The sequence below is a fragment of the Hordeum vulgare genome, chromosome 7H (genome assembly GCF_904849725.1).
Source record: "Hordeum vulgare subsp. vulgare chromosome 7H, MorexV3_pseudomolecules_assembly, whole genome shotgun sequence".
In the NCBI taxonomy this organism is placed as follows: domain Eukaryota; kingdom Viridiplantae; phylum Streptophyta; class Magnoliopsida; order Poales; family Poaceae; genus Hordeum; species Hordeum vulgare.
This window is the reverse complement of record NC_058524.1, coordinates 425,264,358-425,290,844: the sequence shown is the minus strand read 5'-3', so window position 1 is coordinate 425,290,844 and position 26,487 is coordinate 425,264,358. Positions and strand designations below refer to the sequence as shown.

Genomic DNA, 26,487 nt, shown 5'->3' with positions numbered 1-26,487 from the left:
CGGGATGGTGGGGTGAGGGAGGGTACGGGTGCGGGGGTGGGCAGGCATGGGGCTGAGCGATGGGGAAGATGTGCGCCGGGTGGTGGGATTATCATTTCGTTAAGGTAGAGGTTTTTTTTTGAACCAACTGTTTTCTTTATTTAATCGCTTGGTTTATGAAGGGTTGAAAAAAATCAGTGCAAGTGCTAGCAGGAGGAAGTGGGGATCGTATGAGGTCGAACCATCACGACAAATGGTAGACCCCCTTTAATAGTATATAGATAGATGATTCATAGTGGATTACAATTAAGAGGAGCTCACACCTCACAGGAGCATATTAAGAGTTTTTTTAGAACTGGGAGATTAAAAGTTGAGGAAAAAGAAGAGTCGCTTTGGTGGGAAGAGGAGAGAACTGAAGTTACAGATCCAGAGATTGGCTAGTGCTCGGTTTGTCCTGGACCCTGGTAACGGAAGGAAAAATCGTTTTTACATGTGGGATTTATATTTAATCTAATCGCTGTGTGGTGCGCGCTATATCTGTCGCGATGGAGCGGCCGCACCACGACCATCCATCTCGCCACGACCATCCATTTCGCGTGTCATAGGTGGCGTGGGTTACTGATCAGGTGGGCGATGGATTTTGTCGCGTCTTTCAGAATTTGAGGAAACACGCGGCTTGCTCTATCATGTCCCCTTTCCCCATTCCCGTCCTGTCACTCATCCCGGCGACGAGTAAATCTCGCAACCCAATCCCTCTTGAATCCCTCGTGAGCGCAGGCGGCGGGGAGAGCCGGCGACCGCGGTGACGACCCGACGAAGGATCCCGCATTTCAACCGTGCAAGGGGGCGTCGGCGGCTCGGCCCGTGTGTGGTAGAAGAAGGAGAAGGTACCGGCAACGGGGAGGGAGTGGAGCTGGTGGTTCGGCGCGAGGTGGCGACGACCCCACCTAAGATCGAGATCCTGTTGCTTCGACGACAGAGGTCAGTTAACCCCATGTCCCACCCCTCCACCCCCCCTCTCTCACATCTCGTGGCTACTAGGGGTTCTTCGTCGACGCCTCATCGTCATTAACGACTGCAAGGTAGCAGAATCAACCTAAATCAAACGAAGATGCTTCGCGGAGGAGGGAGAGAGGGGAGGTTTTTTTGTACGAGGAGGCGGGGGGCTGGCCGAGGGGTCCGGTTTTTAGAGGTGGAGCAACGGGGGGTGGGGGTTCACCGGTGTGCGTGCGTAGGGAGGAGACGTAGGTGGTGGCGTGGGTGAGATGAGGAAGGAGAGGCGCTCCACAGCTTCTTTTCCCACATCATTGGGGATGCGGAATCGCGTGTTTTCCTGTGCGACCAAACCTAAGGCAACGACACTGTTACACAGTTTTTTTTCTATAGGCAATTTTAGGTCCATTTTAGACATAGATAAATAGGCCATACTGTGTGTGTTTTGTAGGCAATTATACATGATTATGGTCGGTGTTGGCAGTTTTTTGTAGGCAACTAGACATGATTATGGTCGGTGTAGGAGGGTTTTCAGATTTTCGATCACCTTGCAGGGCGGCGTGTTTTCTGCTTCTTACCGAAACCCTCCAAGTTGTCTCAGCAACTCTTGCTCTTACTAAAACCCTACAAGTTTACCAGAGGATCCACCTTGTTCGTCCTATTTTTTGGGGACCATCTCATGGCTGCCCTGCCGCACAGATCAGTCTCAGGTTATTTCACAGGAAGGCGAAGCTGTCAGGATATGTGACAGTGGATTATGATCCCTTTTATAGTATGTGATACTGTCACATGTTCTTGCCTTCAAATTGACATCCGGGCCAAGCAGTGGCGTGTTGTCATCCCTAGGGATCCATGGGGTAAATACGTGGCCAAGGGATATGCATAGTAACCACCGTCTAAATTGGCAGATGCATATATGTTGATGGTTTTTCATCTACACATGCACTCGAAATGGGCTTGCTGCTTATGAACTACTCTGCTTATGATTTAGATATAAATTCTAGGAAAATTATATTTTCTCTGAGGTAGATGCACCAGATTGGGGTCTTTGGGGGTTTGCTGTTTTTTTGTAGGCAAAATAGATGAAAATAAGCAGGCAAAAATAAATGTAGGCAATACCATCTGATTTTTCTTACGCCAGCGGAGCAACATGAATAAGATGTGTGTTTTGCTTGTACATACTCCGCCTTTCCTGATAGACATTTCCTTTTTTCCTAATACCACCTGCATCCATAGGTAATAGTATGTGTTTCTGTAGGCAATCAGAGAGAGAGATAGAGAGAGACAAAAAGGCAGAAATAATTTTGCACACATGCTTTCTCTTTTTTGCTTGAGTTTTTCACCCATGCAAATATATGAAAAACTGGTTCAGCGTAGAAGACATGAAAATAATCCATTCCTTTTTGCTTTTTTACAGAGGCAAACATGGAACAAAAATAGTGAAAACTAGGCACCACCACCCTGAGACGACAGTTTTTAAGATGGAGGATGTCCTAAATCAACACAACGGCAAGGTACTGACCATACATTTTTTGTTCTTTTCCTTTCAGTTTTTCACAACAATTTTTCATGCCTTAGGTATGGATTCAGGCAAAAAACCTACAATCTAGGTAAGTAAGGAATTTAACACAATTTTTCTAGGCTAAACAAGAGATCTCATGTGGGCTTTTTTTCTTTGTCTTCTTGTTTTTTTAACAGGGACCAGTACAAACAAACGTCATGGATGGGATCAATGCTGGGGGGTTACAAAGTCGTAGATGCCTAAGGAAGAAGCAGGTTCAGGAAGGAAGGAACAGAGCATCTCCTGCAAGGCTTGTTAGGCTAAATAAGATCCTGGACCAAACGCAAAGGGATCTGATCGAAAATGAATATTTCATGGGAGGTATCGTGAAGATTGAGACAACAACAATGCCTGCTGATCTCAGTAGGTGGGTCTTACAGAGGTACAAACAAAGAGCGAGTGTATAGAAGTCCCAGGGAGGGGTGAGATACCCCTAACAGCTGATAGCGTTCACCAAACACTGGGCCTACGCAATTCGGGCGATGAGGTGTTCTATGGGTGGGATGCAGAAGCCATATCGTTCATAAACAACAAGTATGGGTTCGAAAGTGGCAGCGCCCGAGAGATAACAACCTTCTGTAAGATGATTGAAGACATGAATGGAAGAGCAGATGATGATTTCATGCGCGCCTGGTTGATTGTGGTGGTCAGCACGTTCATGTGCCCCACGACGAGCCTTCATGTCAGCCCTCGATGCTATCCAATAGTCGCTGACCTGGATAAAGTAAAGAGGCTAAACTTTTGTTCCTTCACGGCAAATCAGATAAGGTATTCATTAGGATTCATGAGTAGGAAGAAGAAGGCAGTAAATTGCTGCGTGCACCATATGGTGGTAAGTGCATTTTTTCCACCTTATTGGTTTGTTTTTTCATTCCAATAGTACAACAACACACAGTCTAAAACTAACCACTTTTTTGTGATGGAAACAATAGGTTTTGTATGTTGATTCACTGGTGGTCGACATTCAAGTACCAGATTGCCCAGCCCTGGCAGAAGCTTGGGACAACAAGTGCATAGTGCAATTTGCAAATTCTGACAAAAAACTAGAGGGAGGTTACGGCAAGCTGAGAGTGAACTTTTTTGTATCTCTTCAATAATTTTATCGTCGTGTTAATGTATTCGTCTAGTTCTATTTTAAGTTCCAACGCAAAATAAACTCAGACAAGAAATAAACTCAGTTCCAACGCAAAATAAACTTAGACAAAATAAATTGGTTTCAAGGAACAGGGCTGATGTGACGACCAAGGATTGTTCAGCAAGTGGGGCGGAGCCGGCCAAGGATAGTGCAAATCATGGCAAGTACGCAGAGGAAAGCCACGCAAACATGACACGCAAGGCAAACCCGAGGGAACATATGTCAAGCAATGAAAACAGAGTGCCAAGTTACACAACTACTAACATACATGGGTCAATGATTGTCCATCATTTGACTTGAATAGGAGCTTCCACGAAGACGAGAGCACCAAGAGGGTTATCTTCGCATCAATGAAGCCACACAACCTAGATGTTTCTCTGTCAGAAACTGGAGATGATTGGGGGCTGGACCTGGACCCCGAAGTGTTGCAGGAAGTGTGTTATAAGGCAAAAATGGAGTTTGCAAAGAGAAAAGAAAAGGAAAGGTCGGAGATGCAGGAGGGGACTTCAAAGCAAAGGCGATACAGTGATCAAGATGTGAAAACCCCAGCTCAAACAACAACAACAACAACAAGAACAACAACAGTAGGTATTGCTAGCTCATCACGGACACCAGGAGCTGCTGGACATGAAAGGAGAGTTGTAAGGGTGCCAGCGCAACTGAGGTCACCATACATCGACCTTCAAAACACAGATCCATTGTACTGTTCAAAGGAAGTATGCGACATATACGATGTTGTGTGTCAGCACTCCACACAAACAACCAGGAGCAAGGGGAAACTAACTGACAACAGGCAAGACATCAAAATCACCATATACTTTTCAGCCTCTATTTTTCTCTTTTTCCCCGAGATTCATAATGAAAACTAAGACTAGTTTCTATATCTTTGCCAAAACTAACCTACAGACAACCAATTATAAACTATGATGAGTTCTTCATCAGCCGCAATGAACTTGCGAACTCCATGGCGCCTGAAAAGAAGATGGACAACCTAGTGGCTGAGATTGCAATCATTTCTTTGATGGGACCAGAAATAAGGCCAAAGAAGAGAATAATGCCACTACAAATAGCTGTAAGCAAGTTTTCCTTTTTATTTCTCTTTTTTTTCTAGATACACAACAATGCAACTAAAAATGTCAACACTCATTTTTTTCCTTCTTTTTTGTGTACATGTGTGACACAGACATACTTCCAGAACAACTGTTTCATCAGGAGTGACATCGACAAACATTTTGAAAACAACACACAGAGGCTAAACCGATGTGAATCAGTAAGTACATAACTATTTTACTTCTAGTTTTTTTGTCTTCTTAAATTTTTCTGTATGGGAGTCGCTTTTTTTTTTCCTTTTTTTTTGTTGTGTCCATCTCACTAACTCTCTTATGCATGACTATATTTCATTCCCAACACTCGAGATTCTTGATAAGGGGAATCCAAAAGACACGGGCCACTACTGGGTGTTGGTGTTGAACATTAGGGAGAAGCATTTCGAAGTGCTAGATTCAACAAGGACAATGAAAGACAAGGCGTTCCTGGCAACAGCATTGAAGATCATTGATGGGATTAAAGCAAATTAGGGGAGGCACTACAATACCTCAAGCGTTCAAATTAACGATTGGGGACTACAAGAAATCAAATGCCCCAGAGAGGATAACGGGTAAGTCCCCCCACCAGACCCCATATTTTTTCCCGTTTTTTACTATCTTGTCACCAATGAGTTTTCATCCCTTACAGTAAGGCACTATGACCACTTATTTTATGGATGCACATCCATTTGTAGCATACATACAACAACACCCCACTCTTTTCTTTTTTGCAAAAAACGCATAACCCCAGCCGAACCAACTCGCCCGCACGCCAAAAACCACCGAGCTGATATGTCGCCTAGCACCGCCCGTTAGTCGCCTACACGCGACGCACGCACCAAAACCCACAGTTTACATTGTCAGAACTCGCCTAACCTGGCAGACCAACTCGCCCACACACGCAAAAAAAACAACAACGGGGTGATATGTCGCCTAGCCCCACCGACCACCCGGCATAACAAGTCGCCTCAACACGAATGGGGGCCGCGTCACTTCTCACCCACACCGACGACCTAGGTAGCCTAACACGGACCACCAAGTCACCCAAAGAATCGCCGACCATCCGGCATACCAAGTCGCCTCAACATGAATGGGGGCGCATCACTTCATGCCCACATCGATGACCTAGGTCGCGTAACACGGACCACCAAGTCGCCCAAAGAACCGCCGACCACCCAGCATACCAAGTCACCTCAACAGAATGGGGGCCGCATCACTTCTCGCCCACACAGACGATGTAGGTCGCCTAATACGGACCGCCAAGTCGCCTAAAGAACCACCGACCACCCGACATACCAAGTCGCCTCAACACGAATGGGGGTTGCGTCACTTCTCGCCAACACCGACGACCTAGGTCGCCTAACACGGACCACCAAGTCGCCCAAAGAACCGACCACCACCGTCATACAAAGTCGCCTCAACACGAATGGGGGCCGCGTCACTTCTCGCCCACACCGACGACCTAGGTCACCTAACACGGACCACCAAGTAGCCCAAAGAACCGCCGACCACCCGGCATACCGAGTCACCTCAACATGAATGGGGGCCGCATCACTTCTCGCCCACACGAACGACCCAGGTCGCCTAACAAGGACCACCAAGTCACCCAAAGAACCGCCGACCACTGTCATACCAAGTCGCCACAACACGAAGGGGGCCACGACACTTTTTGCCCACACCGACGACCTAGGTCGCCTAACAAGGACCACCAAGTCGCCCAAAGAACCGCCGACCACCCGACATACCAAGTCGCCTCAACACGAACGGGGGTCGTGCCACTTCTCGCCCAAACCGACGACCTAGGTCGCCTAACAAGGACCACCAGGTCGCCAAAAGAACCGCCGACCACCTGACATACCAAGTCGCTTAATGGGGCCCGGATCACTTCTCGCCCACACGGACGACCTAGGTCGCCTAACAAGGACCACCAAGTCGCCCAAAGAACCGCGGACCACCCGGCATATCAAGTCGCCTCAACACGAATGGGGGACGTGGCACTTCTCGCCCACACCTACGACCAAGGTCGCCTAACAAGGACCACCATGTCGCCCAAAGAACCGCAGACCACCGTCATACCAAGTCGCCTCAACACGAATGGGGGCCTCAACACTTCTCGCCAACACCGATGACCTAGGTCTCCTAACACGGACCACCAAGTCGCCCAAAGAACAGTCGACCACCGTCATACCAAGTCACCTCAACACGAATGGGGGCCGCGACACTTCTCGCCCACACCGACGACCTAGGTCGCCTAACATGGACCACCAAGTCGCCCAAAGAACGCCGACCACCGTCATACCAAGTCGCCTCAACACGAATGGGGGATGCGGCACTTCTCACCCACATCGAAGACCTAGGTCGCCTAACACGGACCACCGAGTCGCCCAAAGAACCGACCACCACCGTCATACCAAGTCGCCTCAACATGAATAGGGGCCACGACACTTCTCGCCCACACCGACGAGCTAGGTCGCCTAACACGGACCACCAAGTCGCCCAAAGAACCGCCGACCACCGTCATACCAAGTCGCCTCAACAAGGACCGTTTATCTCCTACCCGCGCCCCCATGCACAAAAAAAACACGGTTTCCGTTGGTAGAAGTCGCCTAACCCTAGCAGACCAACTCGCCGGCACACGCAAAAAACAACAATAACCGACCGTCTATTGGACACAACAAAGCTGTAGCAACATCATGTTTTTTGCAATAGTAGATTATTTCAACATACATATATAATCGTGTTCTTAAGACATTCTTTTTAAAGTAGGGTTTTTCTCCGAGAACATAACAAAATTCCTGTTTTTTATGTTTCTTTTTTTACAACTTCTCTAGAATGATGGAACATCATAATGCGTGTTTTTTACAGGTATGACTGCAGCATACATATGATCTACAATACCAAAAACTGGGACAACACCCATGTGTTGTAGTATGGAAAAGCTTATACACAGAATCTTACCAGTAGCACCTCTTAAAAGAAAGCGCTACTGCTAATTACCGTAGCGCATGCACGTGAACCGCGCTACAGATACGTGTGTAGCAGTAGCGCGTTTTCTTGGGAAAGCGCTACTACTAAAATTCCCACTACTAAGCCGGTAGGCTACGAATAGCAGTAGCGATCTTCAAGAAACCGTGCTACCGCTAAGATTATTGTAGCAGCACGTTTTCCTGGAAAAGTGCTACTGCTAAGGAAAAGAAAATACAATGAAAAACAAATAGAAAATTAAATGAAAATGAAAGAAATAGAAAAAAGGAGAAAGGAAAAAATAAAATGTAAATAAAAATAAAAGAAAAAGAAAAATAAATAAGAAAGGCATAGAAGGAGCGTCTATTCAGAACATGCGCTATAGATAATGTAGCAGCAGCGCGTTTTGTAAACCCACGCTATAGAAAGGGAAAAGAAAAAAAGAAAAGAAAAAGGAAAATAAATAGCTATAGCAGTAGCGCGTTGTGCAAAAAGCGCTATAGCTAACTTAGCTATAGCGTCGTTTGTATACCAGCGCTACCGCTATGTTTGACATAACCCCCGCGCGGTTTCTCTCCCCCGGCCACCACTTCTTCCCTAAATCCCTCGCCCCACTTCGCCGCCGTCTCCCCACTTCGCCGTCGCCCCACTTTGCCACCGTCTCCTGCCGACGTCGACGCCCCCAGAGCCACCAGAGCCGCACGTCGTCGAAGCCACCGGAGCCGCCCCCAATGCCATTGGAGCCGCGCAGCCTCATCAACGCCACCGGAGACGCCCTCGCCTCCATCGTAGCCACCCTCGATGCCCCTGCCTCCCTCGCCACCACTGCCTCCCTTGCCGTCACCGAAGACGCCCCTGCCTCCCTCGCCACAACCGGCGACATCCTCCGTAAGCCCCCACCCCTCCTATCTCTCTCATGCATAGCACAAACTTTTAGTTAGGGCTTTGTCAGAGAACTAGCTAGGTTAACTAGTTTAATTAGGTTAATTATGTAGGTTATTGCAAAATTTTTGTTAGATCTTTGACACAGAACTAGTTAGGTTAACTAGTTTAATTAGGTTAATTATCTAGGTAAACTAGGTTAACTAACTAACTTAACTAGCTAGGTTATCTAGCAAAAACAATTTGGACTATGGACCTGAATCTGGTCCAAATTTCATTAAAATGAAATTTGAATTATTTGGACTATTATTGTTGTTGATTATATCTTTTCATTATTGTTGATTATATCTTTTCATTATTGTTGATGTTCATTTGCATATTCCATTATTGTTTGATTATATCTTTTTATTGAAGTGGTCATGTTATATCTTTTCATTGAAGTGGTTCGATTGTGCCCAAGTGGCCTTTTGTAGTTTGCAGGGAGTGATTCTGAGTGGCCTATGTTTTGCTGGAATGCTGATTCATTTCCGTTCCGAAAAATTTCAAGCGCTCTATTTGTCCAGTTTGTAGCGAAGGTCATGCCGAAATTTTCCGTGAATTTCGGCATGACTTGTGCTACAAACTAGGAAATATCCAGTGCCCGGGATTTGCCACAACGGGAATGAATCAACATTCCTGCAAAACATTGGCCTTTTTTTATATCATTATTCATTTTATTAGGTCTAGAATTAATTGACTAGATTTAATCGTAGGAAAAATGGCTAGCAAAGATGAAGGACAAGGTTCTGGTTATTGCAACGTCTACACGACGACAAACGCCTATTTGGACCATCTCGATGAGCACCAGTTGTTGCAGGAGCCACCTGTCACATCCGAGGCAGAGACCGACATCGAGACCGGCGCTAAGACTGACACCGGCGCCGAGACCGTCGTTGAGACTGACACCGGCGCCGAGACTGGCGCTGAGACTGACACCGGCGCCGAGACCGGCACCGAGACTAGCGAAGCCGGTATAGAACCGAAACCAAAAAGGCAACGACGTCCAAACCGACTCATCACTACTAGACTGGTGGTCACGGAGGTGGACGACGGCAATTTTGAGCCAAAAGAGCCAGCGGAAGCGCGCGCGTGCTTCGGCAATCAAATAGGCTACATCCTACGGGAAACCGCCACCATCAACGATGCGAAACTATGGAAGATACCAGATATGAAGCAGTCCCTCCTAACGAAGCTGCACCAGGTGTTCTTGTTCCCGGGATGGGATGAAATCAAATATAAAAATCCAGATAAATACCCGACAATGAAGAAGATAAACAGACACGCCATGGGCATGTTTAGCGGTGCATTGTCCTCCTGGAAAGTAAGGGTGAAAGCAAGGATCATGGACAAAAAGGAACCCTACTCTGAGATTGTAAAGGACAATCCGACAATTATGGAAGAGAAGTTTGAAATATTCAAGGCAACTTGTGTCCTTACGGCCCGGTACCATTGGGACCCAGTGAAGAAGGTTTTCGAGACGAACATGGTCACGACGGAGTTCATGAGACTATTGGTAATTTTTAGCTTCTGATCAATTCGACTGCATGTTTAGTCATATTTGTGAACGATCCTTGTTCCTTTTGTAGAGAGAGAGCAGCACAGGATCGCGGCCAAAAGTGACTCGCCGTCAGAGGCGTTGGCGAGGACCAAGTGGGACAACCCATTCAACCGGGCCTTGAAAATATTGAAAGGACTCCCGGTGGACACTCGGCCGTCATATGGATGCGTCCACGACGTCGAAGATGGCGCCACGTGGAAGAAGTACTACCGTGAGACCACGGAGGAGAGAATGGAAATACGGAGGATAAATGAAGAAAACATCGACAAGAAGGTTGCGATTGCAGCCGCAGCAGCGGTAGCTGCCGCAAAACATGAGGTTGCAACTTCGTATGGTGTCCTGGTTCCCGATATCGTCAGTTGGGGTAGGCAAAATCCAAATAAAGAGGCACGGACTTTCCCCTTTCCAACTTATTCGAGATCAGCTCGACTAGCGTTGCACCAGCACCTACTCTTGCACCGACTCCCGCACCTGCTCCTGCACCAGCTCCTGAACCGACTCCCGCACCTGCTCCTGCACCAGCTCCTGAACCGGCTCCCGCACCTGCTCATGCACCAGCTCCTGCATCGGCTCCCGCACCTGCTCATAGCAGCCCATCCTCCGTCTCGGACGTGCTCGTCGGTGCTTCGTCTTTTGCTGAGCTCGACGACCTCACGATACATGTCACACCGGCCCTCTTCCATAAATGTGTAATCTCCTGTTTCCGTTGCCTTTCGGATGTCTCACGTCACAGACATGTCTTTGTAGGCCGACATTACCCCGTGCACCATATTGTACACCATCAGCGGCCAGAAGGTTGACATGGGGAAGGCAACGATAGTGAAGCCGAAGGAACAATTGTTCCACAGCCGTCCGATCCCCCCTGACGTCTTCAAGGTTTCCGTGGCCAGTGTCAAACCGGGCCACGAGAATTTGGATCCTCCACTACTAGGGGGAGACAATGATGAGACCCCGCGACGGCTTAGCGATTGCAAGACGTGGGTCCTGTTGTGGCCAAAGAGTCTGCTTCATCTGGAGGCAGCCGGGAGCACACCCACGACCACGCAGCCTCAGCAAGGTATGAACATCAACATCCCACTTACCCAATTAGCGTCGCTTGTCGTGTCGGGTGATAGTGGACGGGGTGAGGAAGAGGCTCCATTAGTCGTTGATGACGTCGCCGCCACCAAAGAAGCAATGCATGATATCGATGCCATCGATGAGGATGACGATGACACTCTACAATATCTCAATAATGGCGCCTATGACGACGGAGGATTGATGGCTCAGCAGTATGAGTACTCAGGGTTTGAGCGTCATGAGTCGGTGCCTGAATGCCGCCTCCGAAGGCTAAACGTATTATAGACGACCTTCCAGTAGCAAAGAAGCATATGAAGAGAGCGAGGAAAGACAACAAAGCTGCTTCTATGATCCAGCCGCCTACGCAGCCTCGGGTTCAAGATCGTATACTTGTCATGGGTGCGGCGAAATACCATATCCCCGGTGAACCAATCCTACCTAAGGCACCGTTGGAGGCCATATACAGCGATCTCAGGAGATTTCATGACGATGTGCTGTGAAGATAGAAAAGCCTGATCGCCTCGCAAAATCCAGGATACCCGCTCTATGTGGTTAACGTGCTGCAGCAAAGGTTGTACGTCGACACATTCCCTGCGGAAAAGTTCTTCCATCGATTCGATTACATCTTCGACATGTTTCACGTGAAAAAGCTGGATTTTACGTTTGTCAGCCTTTTTGCCTTGCACATGAACTACGTCATCAGGATTGAGCAGATACCTTATATCTGTGTCTCTAACCCGTACTTCATGCACGAGAGCTTGTTGGTAGTCTGCAAAGAGCACCGTGAATACGCGAGTAACTACATCGCCAATTTAATGGTCGGCAATAAGGACAACGAGACGATTCAGGTGCCTTATCATCCCATGTAAGTCATCCGCGCGGATATCCTTCCTTCGATTTCAATCATTTCATTTGCACACGTTGAGGCTAATTTGAGGTGTACTTATCTTGCGCAGCGACGGGCGTGCCGTCCTCATCATCCTTTACCCCCGAGTCTACTCACGCTATTTACTTGGACTCATCGAAGAACATGAAGAAAAAGGATTACACCCACATCAAGTTCTCGATAGTGCTATCTTTACGTACATCGTACGGGGTGGAGAGATGTCGCACAGGATGACAAGGAACCGCGCGCCCTGCTTTGTCTATAAGACTGACTTCTACAGCATCCAGCAACCGAGTGGTACTATCAGTGATCGATTCTATGTCCTCCACCACATGCGGGAGTTCAGACGGGATCAGCAGAACCTTCGCATGTCACCTAGATCCGGCGATGCCCATATTCTGCAATGGGCAAAGAACCTAGGAGATATCCCGGTTCAACGACTCCGAGCTAAGTTCTATCACATCCAGCGTGAACTTTCCCAAATCATCATGAAGGAGGTCCTCAAAAAAACAAGGATGTTCTACGAAGAAGGGCAAATGTCGCGGGAAGACGTCCGAACACGCGTAGCCGCTCAACGTCTCGACAAGAAGCCTTTCACTACGCTCGGGGACTATCTCCCTGACTTGCATGGATGGCACGACATGTTCGAGTGATTGACGATATATGACAATGTGTTTGTTTAGTCCATACTTTCTCTATGACGAAACTTTGAGTTATGCACGATGAAACTTTATTTGTGATGTAATTAAACCGTCCTCAACTAGCGAAGATCACTCTAGTTAGGGCATTTTGGGTACGATGAACTTTGTATGCTTATGATATGTTGCTTCTATTTTTGCCAAGTCTGTCTCTTTCTGTTGCTCAACTATATATGTTGCATATCATCAACATGCAGGTGCATAGATCATCGATGCCAAAGAGTGCTACGCCAGAAGTATACGACGAGTGGCCGGAGTGTCAGGCCCAGGTGTACCGGTTTCCGGCTTCCGAGCAACAGCCAGTAGTTACTTTAGGTTCACACTAGTGCTAGAGAGGGATACGAACCGACGCCTCAAGAAGTACTACATTATGTATGATGAGACATGTCATGTAACTTGTATAGCTATATCGTGATTATGATGTGACGACATGATTTGTGTTGGATGATGTGATGAGACTATTACGTGTATGATATGATGAGCATATTGCATGTTTATGATATGATTAGAATAATGTATGAAACCTGTAAAGAAACATCGCAAATACGTAGAAAAATGATATGAGAAAATATAGTAGTAGCCCTCTTTAGCGTTGGACAGGAAAACACTGCTGCTAAAGTAACAGTAGGGCGTGTCAAAACACGCTACTGATACACATAGCAGTAGCCTGGTACAGAAAGCACTACTGCTAAGTAGGGACAGCAGCAGCGCGTGTCAAGACGCGCTACTGATAAACGTTAGTTGTAGCGTCGTATCAGTAGCGCAGTTACCCGCGCTACTGATACACCAAATACCCGCGCCACTGCTAGGGTTTTCCCTAGTAGTGTATGGGACAAAACACATACTCAAATTCAGGAAAATACCGACGACAAATATGGTAAGGAGCAACCACAACGACATCAATTGGCCAAGGATGTTGAAAATCAAGAAGGTAAAAAATGCGTCCAGCACACATTTAGAACCTCATTTTCATACATAGTCTACTTTCTGTAGCAAAATAAAATAAATAACATGGTCCACAGAACATAAATTACAACCCAATGTATTTCCTCTCAGAATGAAAACATTCAAATCTGAGTAAATTTCCGGCAGCCCCACAATTTTTGTATTCTTTTCCCCCTTTTTTTGTTTGCTAGTTGAACTAGTCAAGCACTTCGGTTCACACTGGGCGTGCAAGTAGCACAATTGTGCCCTAACTCCTTGCAGTAGGCACACTTCGTCTTCTTCTTTGGGTGCAACTCAATGCCCGAGTAGTACCTCTTGTCCCTTTTCCGACCTTTAGTCAATGACTTTGGGGGGTTACGGAACGCAGCTGCTCTAGGCTCTCCAACAGAAGCTTTCGTGGGGGCAGATGAGGTTGGTGGTTCAGCCTATGTAGTTGGCTTCTTCTTCTTCTTCCTTGTTTTGTAAAGTTGGTTCAGTTTAGTCTCCAATGTGTGATCATAGGAACGGCACAAAGATGCTCCTGCATCAGACATACTGTCCAGTTTAGATATTTTATCAAACATAGTATTTAGGGAAACAAGCCTTATTTGCTGGAGAGACTCGTGTGGCATGGCATCAGGAAGTTGCGTGTTAGTGGGAAAATCGGTAAGAATAGCATTCTGTGTCCATCTAGTAAGTATGTCCTGCTGAGGGATCTCATCAACACCAAGGTGGGTGAAGACTTTCAGGATGTGCACACATAGCAGCCAATCCCTGTAAAACCTGCAACACTCACACCCATGCTCTTGCTGGTCAACATCCGCTGACACCATGTACGTTCTACGACCATAAACCCCAGCATAAATTCTGCTAGGCTCAAGCAGGTACATGTTGCCACCTTGAGGACTAACATTATACATGCCAATCATAGAGAACTCATGTTGAAACCTGTAGTATATATTCCTTGTGTAAACTCGCATAGCTTGCTTCTCAATTGGGAACTGGGACAGAAGCCTTGGCACCAGTTGTTCCGTTCGGTAGTCATTACCTCCTTCTTTCACCAAGATCTTGTCGTTTATCTTCTCGTATTGCTTCACAAAGTTGAGCACATAATTGTTGGGGAACGTCGCATGGGAAACAAAAATTTTCCTACGCGCACGAAGACCTATCATGGTGATGTCCATCTACGAGAGGGGATTAGTGATCTACGTACCCTTGTAGACCGTACAACAGAAGCGTTAGAGAACGTGGTTGATGTAGTGGAACGTCCTCACGTCCCTCGATCCGCCCCGCGAACAATCCCGCGATCAGTCCCACGATCTAGTACCGAACGGACGGCACCTCCGCGTTCAGCACACGTACAGCTCGACGATGATCTCGGCCTTCTTGATCCAGCAAGAGAGACGGAGAGGTAGAAGAGTTCTCCGGCAGCGTGACGGCGCTCCGGAGGTTGGTGATGACCTTGTCTCAGCAGGGCTTCGCCCGAGCTCCGCAGAAACGCGATCTAGAGGAAAAACCGTGGAGGTATGTGGTCGGGCTGCCGTGAAAAAGTCGTCTCAAATCAGCCCTAAAACCTCCGTATATATAGGTGGGAGGGAGGGGGCCTTGCCTTGGGGTCCAAGGACCCTCAAGGGGGTCGGCCGAGCCAAGGGGGAGGACTCTCCCCCCCAAACCGAGTTGGACTAGGTTTGGTGGGAGGGAGTCCTCCTCCCTTCCCACCTCCTCCCTTTTTTTTTCTTTTCCTCTTGATTTTTCTTCTCTTGGCGCATAGACCACTTGTGGGCTGTCCCACCAGCCCACTAAGGCCTGGTGTGTCCCCCCCAAGGCCTATGGGCTTCCCCGGGGTGGGTTGCCCCCCCGGTGAACTCCCGGAACCCATTCGTCATTCCCGGTACATTCCTGGTAACTCCGAAAACCTTCCGGTCATCAAATAAGGTCATCCTATATATCAATCTTCGTTTCCGGACCATTCCGGAAACCCTCGTGACGTCCGTGATATCATCCGGGACTCCGAACAACATTCGGTAACCAACCATATAACTCAAATACGCATAAAACAACGTCGAACCTTAAGTGTGCAGACCCTGCGGGTTCGAGAACTATGTAGACATGACCCAAGAGACTCCTCGGTCAATATCCAATAGCGGGACCTGGATGCCCATATTGGATCCTACATATTCTACGAAAATCTTATCGTTTGAACCTCAGTGCCAAGGATTCGTATAATCCCGTATGTCATTCCCTTTGTCCTTCGGTATGTTACTTGCCCGAGATTCGATCGTCAGTATCCGCATACCTATTTCAATCTCGTTTACCGGCAAGTCTCTTTACTCGTTCCGTAATACAAGATCCCGCAACTTACATTAAGTCACATTGCTTGCAAGGCTTGTGTGTGATGTTGTATTACCGAGTGGGCCCCGAGATACCTCTCCGTCACACGGAGTGACAAATCCCAGTCTCGATCCATACTAACTCAACGAACACCTTCGGAGATACCTGTAGAGCATCTTTATAGTCACCCAGTTACGTTGCGACGTTTGATACACACAAAGCATTCCTCTGGTGTCCGTGAGTTATATGATCTCATTGTCATAGGAACAAATACTTGACACGCAGAAAACAGTAGCAACAAAATGACACGATCAACATGCTACGTCTATTAGTTTGGGTCTAGTCCATCACATGATTCTCCTAATGATGTGATCCCGTTATCACGTGACAACATTTGCCTATGGCCAGGAAACCTTGACCATCTTTGATCAACGAGCTAGTCAACTAGAGGCTTACTAGGGACAGTGTTTTGTCTATGTATCCACACAAGTATTGTGTTCCCAATCAATACAATTATAGCATGGATAATAAATGATTATCATGAACTAAGAAATATAATAATAACTAATTTATTATTGCCTCTAGGGCATATTTCCAATAGTCTCCCACTTGCACTAGAGTCAATAATCTAGTTCACATCACCATGTGATTCCAATGAATCCAACACCCATATAGTTATGGGGTCTGATCACGTCTTGCTCGTGAGAGAGGTTTTAGTCAACGGTTCTGAAACTTTCAGATCCGTGCGTTCTTTACAAATCTTTATGTCATCTTATAGATGTTGCTACTACGTGCTATTCGGAAATGCTCCAAATATCTACTCTACTATATGAATCCGTTTCACTACTCATAGTTATTCGGATTAGTGTTAAAGCTTGCATCGACGTAACCCTTTACGACGAACTCCTTAACCACCTCCATAATCGAGAAAAATTCCTTAGTCCATTTGTTACTAAGGATAAATTTTGACCGCTGCTAGTGATTCAATCATGGATCACTCTCTGTACCTCTCAACAGACTTTGAGTCAAGGCACACATCAGGTGCGGTACACAGCATGGCATACTTTAGATTCTACGGCTAAGGCATAGAAGACGACCTTCGTCTATTCTGTTTATTCTGCCGTGGTCGGGTTTTGAGTCTTACTCAAATTCACACCTCACAACGCAACCAAGAACTCCTTCTTTGCTGATCTATTTTGAACTCTTTCAAAAACTTGTCAAGGCATGCATCTTGTTGAAACTTCTATCAAGCGCTTTCGATCTATCTCCATAGATCATTGATGCTCAACGTTCAAGTAGCGTAATCCAGGTACTCCTTTGAAAACTTCTTTCAAACAACCTTGTATGCTTTACAGAAATTCTACATTACTTCTGATCCAAAATATGTCAACCACATATACTTATCAGAAATTCTATAGTGCTCCCACTCACTTCTTTGGAAATACAAGTTTCTCATAAACCTTGTACACACCCAAAATCTTTGATCATCTCATCAAAGTGCTTATTCCAACTCCGAGATGTTTGCACCAGTCCATTGAAGGATCGCTGGAGTTTGCATACTTGTTAGTATCCTTAGGATCGACAAAACCTCCTGGTTGTATCACATACAATGTTTGCTCAAGGAAACCGTCGAGGAAACAATGTTTTGACATCTTACGTGCAATATTTCATAAATAATGCATCAACAACTAACATAATTCTAACAGACCTTTAGCATCGCTACGAGTGAGAAAGTCTCATCATAGTCAACTGTTTGATCTTGTCGAAAACATCTTTGCGACAAGTCGAGCTTTTCTTAATAGTGACTTATCACCATCATCGTCTGTTTTCCTTTTAAAGATCCATTTTACTCAATAGTCCCATGACCATCAAGTAGTTCTACCAAAGTCTACACTTTGTTTTCACACATGGATCCTCTCTCGGATTTCATGGCTTCCAGCCATTTGTCGGAATCTGGGCCCACCATCGCTTTCTCCATAACTCGTAGGTTCACTGTTGCTCAACAACATGACCTCCAAGACAGGGTTACCGTACTACTCTGTAGCAGTACGCGACCTTGTCGACCTACGAGGTTTGTAGTAACTTGATTCGAAGCTCAATGATCACCATCATCAGCTTCCACTTCAATTGGTGTAGGCGCCACAGGAACAACTTCCTACGCCCTGCTACACACTAGTTGAAGTGATGGTTCAATAACCTCATCAAGTTCTACTACCCTCCCACTCAATTCTTTCGAGAGAAAACTTTTCTCGAGAAAGGATCCGTTTCTAGAAACAAACACTTTGCTTTCGGATCTGAGATAGGAGATGTACCCAACTGTTTTGGATATCCTATGAAGATGCATTTATCCGCTTTGGGTTCGAGCTTATCAGACTGAAACTTTTTCACATAAGTTTCGAAGCCCCAAACTTTCAAGAAACGACAGTTTAGATTTCTCTAAACCTCAGTCTATACAGTGTCATCTCAACGGAAATACGCGGTGCCCTATTTAAAGTGAATGTGGTTGTCTCTAATGCATAACCCATAAACGATAGTGGTAATTCGATAAGAGACATCACAGCATGCACCATACTAAATAGTGCGTGGCTATGACGTTCAGACACATCATCACACTATGAAGTTCCAGGTGGCATGAACTGCGAAACAATTTCCATATTGTCTTAATTGTGTACCAAAAAACTCGTAACTCAGATATTCATTTCTATGATCATATCGTAGACAGTTCATCCTCTTGTTACGATGAACTTCACTCTGAAACGGAATTGAACTTTTCAACATTTCAGACTTGTGATTCATTAAGTAAATACTCCTGTATCTACTCAAGTCGTCAGTGAAGTAAGAACATAATGATATCCACTGCGTGCCTCAGCACTCATTGGACTGCATACATCAAAATGTATCACTTCCAACAAGTTACTATCTTGTTTCATCTCAATGAAAACAAGGCCTTGCTCATGTGGTATGATTTGCATGTCACTAGTGATTCGAAATCAGGTGATCAAAGATCCATCAGCATGGAGCCTCTTCATGCAATTTATACTAACATGACTCAAGCGGCAGTGCCACAAGTAAGTGGTACTATCATCATTAACTCGCATCTTTTGGCACCAATGTGTAACACTACAATCGAGATTCAATAAACCATTGAAGGTGATTATTCAAGCAAATAGAGTAACCATTATTCTCTTTTGAATGAATAATCGTATTGCAATAAACACGATCCAATCATGATCATGCTTAACGCAAGCACCAAATAACAATTATTTAGGTTCAACACCAATCCCGATGGTAGAGGGAGCGTGCGACGTTTGATCATATCAACCTTGGAAACACTTCCAACACGTATTGTCACCTCGCCTTTAGCTAGTCTCCGTTTATGCCGTAGCTTTTCATTTCGCGTTACTAATCACTTAGCAACCGAACCGGTATCCAATACCCTCGTGCTACTAGGAGTACTAGTAAAATACACATCAACATTATGTATATCAAATATACTTCTCTCGACTTTTGCCAGCCTTCTTATCTACCAAGTATCTAGAGTTGCTCCGCCTCAGTGACTGTTCCCCTTATTACAGAAGCACTTAGTCTCGGGTTTGGGTTTAATCTTGGGTCTCTTCATCAGCGCAGCAACTGTTTTGCCGTTTCACGAAGTATCCCTTCTAGCCCTCGCCTTTCTTGAAACTTAGTGGTTTTTCAAACCATCAACTATTGATGCTCCTTCTTGATTTCTACTTTCGCAGTGTCAAACGTCGCGAATCGCTCAAGGATCATTGTATCTATCCTTGATATGTTATAGTTCATCACGAAGCTCTCAAAGCTTGGTGGCAGTGACTTTTGGAGAACCATCACTATCTCATCTGGAAGATTAGCTCCCACTTGATTCAAGTGATTGTCGTACTCAGACAATCTGAGCACACGCTCAACGACTGAGCTTTTCTCCCTTACTTTGTGGTCAAAGAATCTTGTTGGAGGTCTCGTACCTCTTAACAAGGGCACAAGCATGAAATCACAATTTCATCTCTTTAGAACATCACTTATGTTCCGTGACGTTTTAAAACATTTTCGGTGCCTTGCTTCTAAGCCATTAAGTACTTTGCACTGAACTATCGTGTAGTCATCAGAAACGTGTATGTCGGATGTTCACAATATCCACAGACGACGCTCGAGATGCAGCACACCGAGTGGTGCATTAAGGACATAAGCCTTCTGCGCAGCAACGAGGACAATCCTCGGTTTTACAGACTCAGTCTGCAAAGTTTGCTACTATCAACTTTCAACTAAATTTTCTCTAGGAACATATAAAACAGTAGAGCTATAGCGCAAGCTACATCGTAATTCGCAAAGACCATTAGACTATGTTCATGACAATTAGTTCAATTAATCATATTACTTAAGAACTCCCACTCAAAAAGTACATCTCTCTAGTCATTTGAGTGGTACATGATCCAAATCCACTATCTCAAGTCCGATCATCACGTGAGTCGAGAATAGTTTCAGTGGTAAGCATCTCTATGCTAATCATATCAACTATACGATTCATGCTCGACCTTTCGGTCTCATGTGTTCCGAGGCCATGTCTGCACATGCTAGGCTCGTCAAGCTTAACCCGAGTGTTCTGCGTGCGCAACTGTTTTGCACCCATTGTATGTGAACGTTGAGTCTATCACACCCGATCATCACGTGGTGTCTCGAAACGACGAACTGTAGCAACGGTGCACAGTCGGGGAGAACACAATTTCGTCTTGAAATTTTAGTGAGAGATCACCTCATAATGCTACCGTCGTTCTAAGCAAAATAAGGTGCAGAAAAGGATTAACATCACATGCAATTCATAAGTGACATGATATGGCCATCATCACGTGCTTCTTGATCTCCATCACCAAAGCACCGGCACGATCTTCTTTTCACTGGCGCCACACCATGATCATCCATCAACGTGTTGCCATCGGGGTTGTCGTGCTACTCATGCTATTACTACTAAAGCTACATCCTAGCAAAATAGTAAACGCATCTGCAAGCACAAACATTAGTATAAAGACAACCCTATGGCTCCTGCCGGTTGCCGTACCATCGACGTGCAAGTCGATATTTCTATTACAACATGATCATCTCATACATCCAATATATCACATCACATCGTTGGCTATATCACATCACAAGCATACCCTGCAAAAACAAGTTAGACGTCCTCTAATTTGGTTGTTGCATGTTTTACGTGGTGACCAAGGGTATCTAGTAGGATCGCATCTTACTTACGCAAACACCACAATGGAGATATATGAGTTGCTATTTAACCTCATCTAAGGACCTCCTCGGTCAAATCTGATTCAACTAAAGTTGGAGAAACCGTCACTTGCCAGTCATCTTTGAGCAAAGGGGGTTACTCGTAACGATGAAACCAGTCTCTCGTAAGCGTACGAGTAATGTCGGTCCAAGCCGCTTCAATCCAACAATACCGCGGAATCAAGAAAAGACTAAGGAGGGCAGCAAAACGCACATCACCGCCCACAAAAACTTTTGTGTTCTACTCGAGAAGACATCTACGCATGAACCTAGCTCTGATACCACTGTTGGGGAACGTCGCATGGGAAACAAAAATTTTCCTACGCGCACGAAGACCTATCATGGTGATGTCCATCTACGAGAGGGGATTAGTGATCTACGTACCCTTGTAGACCGTACAGCAGAAGCGTTAGAGAACGCGGTTGATGTAGTGGAACATCCTCACGTCCCTCGATCCGCCCCGCGAACAATCCCGCGATCAGTCCCACGATCTAGTACCGAACGGACGGCACCTCCGCGTTCAGCACACGTACAGCTCGACGATGATCTCGGCCTTCTTGATCCAGCAAGTGAGACGGAGAGGTAGAAGAGTTCTCCGGCAGCGTGACGGCGCTCCGGAGGTTGGTGATGACCTTGTCTCAGCAGGGCTTCGCCCGAGCTCCGCAGAAACGCGATCTAGAGGAAAAACCGTGGAGGTATGTGGTCGGGCTGCCGTGAAAAAGTCGTCTCAAATCAGCCCTAAAACCTCCGTATATATAGGTGGGAGGGAGGGGGCCTTGCCTTGGGGTCCAAGGACCCTCAAGGGGGTCGGCCGAGCCAAGGGGGAGGACTCTCCCCCCCAAACCGAGTTGGACTAGGTTTGGTGGGAGGGAGTCCTCCTCCCTTCCCACCTCCTCCCTTTTTTTTTTCTTTTCCTCTTGATTTTTCTTCTCTTGGCGCATAGACCACTTGTGGGCTGTCCCACCAGACCACTAAGGGCTGGTGTGTCCCCCCCAAGGCCTATGGGCTTCCCCGGGGTGGGTTGCCCCCCCCGGTGAACTCCCGGAACGCATTCGTCATTCCCGGTACATTCCCGGTAACTCCGAAAACCTTCCGGTAATCAAATAAGGTCATCCTATATATCAATCTTCGTTTCCGGACCATTCCGGAAACCCTCGTGACGTCCGTGATCTCATCCGGGACTCCGAACAACATCCGGTAACCAACCATATAACTCAAATACGCATAAAACAACGTCGAACCTTAAGTGTGCAGACCCTGCGGGTTCGAGAACTATGTAGACATGACCCGAGAGACTCCTCGGTCAATATCCAATAGCGGGACCTAGATGCCCATATTGGATCCTACATATTCTACGAATATCTTATCGTTTGAACCTCAGTGCCAAGGATTCGTATAATCTCGTATGTCATTCCCTTTGTCCTTCGGTATGTTACTTGCCCGAGATTCGATCGTCGGTATCCGCATACCTATTTCAATCTCGTTTACCGGCAAGTCTCTTTACTCGTTCCGTAATACAAGATCCCGCAACTTACATTAAGTCACATTGCTTGCAAGGCTTGTGTGTGATGTTGTATTATCGAGTGGGCCCCAAGATACCTCTCCGTCACACGGAGTGACAAATCCCAGTCTCGATCCATACTAACTCAACGAACACCTTCGGAGATACCTGTAGAGCATCTTTATAGTCACCCAGTTACGTTGCGACGTTTGATACACATAAAGCATTCTTCCGGTGTCCGTGAGTTATATGATCTCATGGTCATAGGAACAAATACTTGACACGCAGAAAACAGTAGCAACAAAATGACACGATCAACATGCTACGTCTATTAGTTTGGGTCTAGTCCATCACATGATTCTCCTAATGATGTGATCCCGTTATCACGTGACAACACTTGCCTATGGCCAGGAAACCTTGACCATCTTTGATCAACGAGCTAGTCAACTAGAGGCTTACTAGGGACAGTGTTTTGTCTATGTATCCACACAAGTATTGTGTTCCCAATCAATACAATTATAGCATGGATAATAAATGATTATCATGAACTAAGAAATATAATAATAACTAATTTATTATTGCCTCTAGGGCATATTTCCAACAATAATTTTGCGGGTTCACATACCTTTTTAGGACAGAATTGAAGCCTTCACTCTGTCGAGTTGACTGGAGGAATGGGAAAAACATTTTCTGAAGTAGCAATGTACCCAAAGATGCTTGATCACACACAGATCATCAAAGCGTTTATCTCCAGCAATACCATGTGTAACAACCATAGTAGCCCACCTTGTCTCGAACTCCTCAGGATTCATGCTCAAGTCTATAACATCATTGAGTTCTTTAGCTAGCTCCGGATGCCTAGCCAAGAATCATCCTAACTTCTCTTGGGCTTTCTTAATGACATGCCAGCGGCAACTACGGTGAACTACGTGCGGGAAAAGGTTTGATATAGAATTTTTCATCGCATGGTCCTGGTCAGTTATGATGTTGAGTGGGGAAATTCCATGCATTGCTTCAAGAAAGGCCCCAAACAACCAATCAAAGCTGGTCTCGAGCTCTTGCCGCAAGAAGCCACAACCTAACATGAAAGATTGCCATGCATGTTCATCCCAATAAACGGAGGAAAGCTTTTGTGTATGCCTCTCAAGCCCTCCCTTCAACCCAAAACAAATTCTCAACTCTGCCTATTGCATCTTTTTTTCACCTTGAAGAAGAAGCCCAGATCTTCTTCCTGTTTTTTCTCAAAGTAGGCAACTGTCTCAGTGAAATCACCCTCATCTGCTTTAGCACTGCGAAGGGCAGTTCTCATGTTGCTTATCGACTTTATCGTTTACGACACAATTGAAGCTTGGCCATAAAAATCAGACATAACGGTCATCATGCAACCTGTCTCCATGTTACACCTATGCAATACCTTAAGAAACTCAACCTCTTCCAGTGGGATGCCTTGGTGACAGCGCAGGTACTTAGTGAGAGATGGCTTGTCAATCAATCTATGATTGTGCTCAAGAACAACACCTATGACCACCCACTTTTTATTTTTTTTGTTGCTTTACTGTCATTTTTGCTTGACATTTACTTGGTATGATAAATTCCCTTCTCCTCTTCTTAACAAGTCCACATGGAGATTTATAACTGCTATGACTTGCTTTCTTCCTGCCAACATATTGCCCATCGCCACTTTCCTCAGAATCTGAACTGAGTTTTTCAAAAACAGGAGCACATATACCCTCTTGATTTATTTTAGGCTTCCCTGACTTGTTGCAACAAAAGGTTTGCTTCTCAAGCACATTAGTGTATCTAGTCCTCCTGGACGTGTTGGATTTCATAGAGAACCCAACACGCAGAGCGTAGGCTTTGTAGTGTGTCTTAACACCTTCAAGAGTGTCAAATTACATGCCAATAAAAGGCTCTTGTGGGCTAGATCGCACATGAGTTTCATCCAAATGGACTTGCTCACCATTGCTAAGAAGAGTTATTCCCGGGCCGATCACGGCAGGGGGAGGCATGGTAGTTTCAGTTGCTGCAACATGAGAAGCACCATTAACAGTAGCTACCGCAACACGAAAATTAACTCCTATGACATCTTGTGCAGTAGCATCTCTCAATTCCTGTGACTCGCCCACACCTTCAATAGAAATTGGCACTTTCCCTGGTTGGGCTTGTGTGTAGTATGGAGGGCCACTATCATAATCACGGAACTCATCAGGGAGCTCATTGATATCAATGCAAGCCATGTGCATTTCTTAGAAGTCAGGAATGAAAAATTTGTTAGCATTCTGATTTTTTTGTCGCATCATGCAAGCAAATATGTGTATAGTAACAACAATTCTCCAGGCTATTTTTCGATGGATAAGTGTGTGTTTTTGTAAGAAATGATAGTTTACTACTAGTTTGTTGGTATAAGCAACTAATAAACTCCCCTGCATATACACAATTGCTTCTTTTTTCATTTCATTTTTCTTTTTTGCAGAAACAAGGTACAAAACAATAGTCAAGAAAAATTGAAGGACCAGGTGTCAGCATCTTCTTATGTTCATAGCACCAAGTTCAGCAACATTCAGTACAAAGGCTAGCTTCTGTAGTTTTGTAGGCAACATTCAGCAACACCAGGTTCAACAACAACTCAGTTCAGAGGCTAGTTTTTGCAGTTTTTGCAGTTTGTAAGCAACATTCAGCAACACCAGGGTCAGCAACAACTCAGTACAGAGGCTAGTTTTTGCAGTTTTAGCTCTGAAATAGACAGGGAAATGTGCTAGTTCCATTCAACAATAGACAGGGAAATCTACTAGTTCTTAAGACAGTACCTAGAACAACTGAATTGCTCTCAAAAATCCTAGAAGTTGATAGACATGTTTACCTTTTTGTTGTTCCCCTTGAAGAGTTTTTACCCAACTGTGGTAGTTGAATTTCTATCAATCTCCAGAATTTGTGCCTGATCAGGGCGAAGAAGTTGTAGGCACAACTGTATATTCAACGAATTATCACCATGAATTTTTTGCCTTATTTTTGGTCTTTTTCAATCTGATCACGCTGTGGGAGGGGAGCTCCTACAAGCTAGGCCATGGCCTCTCGCGGCGGCTAGGGATGGGAACAAGAAGTGGGGAGAGAAGGTAGGGTTTCTCCCGGGCGATGGGTGAATGGAGGAGGAGCTAGATCACGTGAGAGAGAGGGGGGACGCTGGCTCCCTGTTCTGAAGGTGTGCCTGCCTATTTTGCACATGAGGGTGGGGACCGACAGATTAGGACTTTCCTAATCCGTGGGCCGCGTCGGACGCCCGCACAGCGCACGGGCGCTGTGTAGTGTCGTCCTATCTATACCTAATAATAAAGCGGCTATTGCTTCCGTCAGAAAACCCACCGCGGTATTTTTATAAAAAAAAAACTCTGTAATTTTTGTTATTCAACCCCGCTCCATCATTTATCTGCAACGTAAAAGGAAAAAACGACTCGTTGCAAAAATTATACCCGTACGCATCGCCTCCTCCGTTGATCCTGGACCACCCTGGCCTGTGCCCAGGCCGCCGCCACACTATTCGCCGCCGCAGCCGAGCTCAACTGCCATCGCTGCCGATCTCAACCCACCCGCCTCAACGGCCGTACCTCTCCC

General features: G+C 45.9%; 2 protein-coding genes and 1 long non-coding RNA gene across 5 annotated transcripts; 2 read left to right on the top strand and 1 right to left on the bottom strand.

The window, feature by feature from the left end:
* Positions 1-541: 541 nt before the first annotated feature.
* LOC123411047 lies at positions 542-13,370 on the top strand. 3 transcript variants are annotated; one of them, XR_006613161.1, is made up of 10 exons: positions 543-960; positions 2,390-2,486; positions 2,551-2,582; positions 2,671-3,365; positions 3,466-3,869; positions 3,973-4,461; positions 4,575-4,740; positions 4,852-4,938; positions 5,084-5,325; positions 13,037-13,370. XR_006613161.1 is itself a non-coding variant. In XM_045103969.1 (9 exons), the coding sequence occupies exons 6-9, from the start codon at positions 4,019-4,021 to the stop codon at positions 5,243-5,245; spliced, it is 858 nt and encodes a 285-aa protein (XP_044959904.1). In that variant the 5' UTR covers positions 542-960; positions 2,390-2,486; positions 2,551-2,582; positions 2,671-3,365; positions 3,466-3,869; positions 3,973-4,018; the 3' UTR covers positions 5,246-5,325. The 3 variants fall into 3 exon arrangements, 1 of the variants encoding a protein (XP_044959904.1); XM_045103969.1 differs by lacking the exon at positions 13,037-13,370 and having other exon boundaries at positions 542-960; XR_006613162.1 differs by lacking the exon at positions 2,551-2,582.
* Positions 11,888-12,992, top strand: LOC123411049. Its single transcript, XM_045103970.1, has 2 exons — positions 11,888-12,120; positions 12,212-12,992. The coding sequence occupies exons 1-2, from the start codon at positions 11,888-11,890 to the stop codon at positions 12,792-12,794; spliced, it is 816 nt and encodes a 271-aa protein (XP_044959905.1). The 3' UTR covers positions 12,795-12,992.
* An 11,938-nt stretch (positions 13,371-25,308) lies between the features above and the next one.
* On the bottom strand, positions 25,309-26,063 carry LOC123411050. The gene is made up of 2 exons (XR_006613163.1): positions 25,739-26,063; positions 25,309-25,611 (listed from the first exon to the last, which is right to left on the bottom strand). It is a non-coding gene; the product is annotated as an uncharacterized LOC123411050 (long non-coding RNA).
* Positions 26,064-26,487: the final 424 nt, after the last annotated feature.

Bases quoted from the DNA above. Each gene is read 5' to 3' on its own strand.
- LOC123411047 (XM_045103969.1), top strand. From the start codon at position 4,019: ATGAAGCCACACAACCTAGATGTTTCTCTGTCAGAAACTGGAGATGAT. The intron at 4,462-4,574 runs GCAAGACATCAA...ACTAACCTACAG, and splicing joins GGGAAACTAACTGACAACAG to ACAACCAATTATAAACTATG. The intron at 4,741-4,851 runs GTAAGCAAGTTT...TGTGTGACACAG, and splicing joins TAATGCCACTACAAATAGCT to ACATACTTCCAGAACAACTG.
- LOC123411049 (XM_045103970.1), top strand. From the start codon at position 11,888: ATGTTTCACGTGAAAAAGCTGGATTTTACGTTTGTCAGCCTTTTTGCC. The intron at 12,121-12,211 runs GTAAGTCATCCG...TATCTTGCGCAG, and splicing joins CAGGTGCCTTATCATCCCAT to CGACGGGCGTGCCGTCCTCA.